We start from the raw sequence: 2,436 nt of genomic DNA on the forward strand, positions 1-2,436 counted from the left end.
GGCCTAATTAGTTGATTTTGATGTACTGTGTTTCGAGGAAACTTGACAGACTGTAGGATACTTAGATCTTTCTCTAGCCCCTGCCACTTTTCTTGCAAGGCAGGTGTTAGTGGATCATCCCAGCCGATCTTCTCTTGCCAGGATTCCTGCATTATCAACTTACCAATTTATCAATATGGGATTTAATAGTCCTAAGGGTCAAAGGATTTGATGACTTGGGATAGTAGTATCCTCGTTGTTTGGTTGGTGGTATCTGGTTCCACCGATATGATGGCCAACTGATTCGAAGTTGTATCCCAGTCGATACTTAGGACCTTTGTCTTCTGGGGTACCTTGTAATCAAGAAATTCTGATTCGATCAGTTTTTTAAGATGGTATTATAGGACGCCAATGATGGGAGAGGCATATTTGCTCACAACAACTCTCCATTGCCCTATCTTGAGGTTACCTTGAGATGATTTCGGGGCTTTTTAGTGTCCCCGCGGCCCGGTCCTCGACTAGGCCTCCAACCCCAGGAAGCAGCCCGGGACAGCTGACTAACACCCAGGTACCTATTTTACTGCTAGGTAACAGGGGCATTGGGTGAAAGAAACTCTGCCCATTATTTCTCGCTGGCACCTGGGATCAAACCCAGGACCACAGGATCACAAATCCAGCGTGCTGTCCGCTCGGCCGACCGGCACCCCCTATATGCCCTCGTGATATATGTTTAGCAGTTTACTCTCACTGCTAGTTGTTCCTTGAAATTGTCCACATACAGGTTGTTGCTAGTTTCAGTTTTATTTGGACCATTAGACTTCTTCAAGTGCATATTTAAGGTTGCTTAGAGCAGAAATGGTGAAGAAGTAGCACCAAGCAAAACTGATGCAAACCTGTATGTGATTATTTAACTGTTTGGATCGCTAGGATCCTTAATCCATAGGAATTTTGTGTAGTTACGGTCTTCTTCCTGGAGACCTACCTTAAGGAATGCTTTACTTATGTTGGTCATGTATGCATAAGTCCCTATGTATGTACTTTAACAGCACATCTTACAGCCTTTGTGTCAGACTAGGGCAAGTTTGAAGGCAGTCATTTAACAAGAGACTATTCTACCTGGTCTTGACACTGCAGTTAAATACTATCTTCAGTGGGATAGTGGCTGAATTTTTCAGTATGGCATGGTGCGGCAAATAATGTCCTTTCTTAGGGTCATCATTGGTTACAACTTCAATGAATTTGATATCGAGTTGCTGTTGGAGTTGACCATGGTAGAATTTCAGGTTCTCAGGCTGTCTATTTAAGTGCATCACATGAGACCTTAATTGATTTTGTGCCATGAAATGATTTACTGGCAGCTGAGGGTGATTCAGCTTCCATGGTAACCTGACCCAGAATTGGTTGTCTTTGCATACCACTGAGTCTAGGTATTGTTTGTAAGTACAGTCATCATCTGGACTAGGTTGTTCAGGGAGTGTGCCAAAAGCTGCTAGATCCCATAATTTATGTATTTGTGGATCAAGCTCATCCTCGGACATGTATCTGAACTTAAGTGGTGACTGTTCTACCCCTAGTCATGCAACCATCACTGGGTTGATTTGTTGATAGTCTACAGGTATGGGTTGCTTCAGACTCAATACTGGGCCAGTGAGCAAGTTGCCTACTACAGACAATAACAGGTTCATTCCCTGCCTTTTAGTTGTCCAGTAATGAACTTATGGTAATAGTCTGCATCTACAAGGAATCCAATATTGGAGAGGTGGTCAAACGTGATTTTGTTGTCGACCAGCTTAATTCCCATTTCTTGTAGGGATTTGGCTGGTGTCCCTGGACCATAAATATATAGGTCAGATGGGATTTTATCTACTACAATGACCTGTATAATTTGGGCATAACCACCTAAACGTACTAATGGTTGGACCACTTTGTAGACTTGGGGTCCTGTGTTGGTCAAGTTTGAAGATATGTTCAGTTTTACCTGCTGAACAGGTTTTAGTTTTAGATCATCTGCCACTTTCGTATGACAAATATCTTTTGGGATCCTTGGTCAAATAACCACGAGTGGTGACCTTGGACCTTTCGTTCTTGATGAGTAGTTGTGCTGTGGGCAAAGCTGTGTTATTATCAGACCTCTTTGAAAGGACACATCCTGATATACTTTATAGAACTGCACTGTAGTGGAAGTTTCTTCCTCCACCTGGGGTTTGTGAGACCATGGTCTTATGTCTCCACACAGTGCTGTCTGCTGTTGACCCTTATTACACCTATTGCAAGTGTGCATTTTTGTTGCATAGGTATTGGTGTCATGTGACCTTAGACACCTGGTGCATTTATGCAACTCCTTGAGTCACTTTACACATGTAGTACAATCAGGGTAATTAGTGTAGTGATATATGGAATGTTCTTCATCGTAGAACAAACACGTCACCCAACCTGCAGCACCTTTGGTAGTCACCA

General features: G+C 42.9%; 1 protein-coding gene across 1 annotated transcript; it reads right to left on the reverse strand.

The window, feature by feature from the left end:
* Positions 1 to 1,091: 1,091 nt before the first annotated feature.
* On the reverse strand, positions 1,092 to 1,517 carry LOC138364953 (uncharacterized). The gene has a single exon (XM_069325035.1). It carries the CDS (start codon positions 1,515 to 1,517, stop codon positions 1,092 to 1,094), a length of 426 nt encoding a protein of 141 aa, XP_069181136.1.
* Between the last annotated feature and the right edge of the window lie 919 nt (positions 1,518 to 2,436).

The sequence above is a fragment of the Procambarus clarkii genome, chromosome 15 (assembly GCF_040958095.1).
Source record: "Procambarus clarkii isolate CNS0578487 chromosome 15, FALCON_Pclarkii_2.0, whole genome shotgun sequence".
Classification (NCBI taxonomy): Eukaryota; Metazoa; Arthropoda; class Malacostraca; order Decapoda; family Cambaridae; genus Procambarus; species Procambarus clarkii.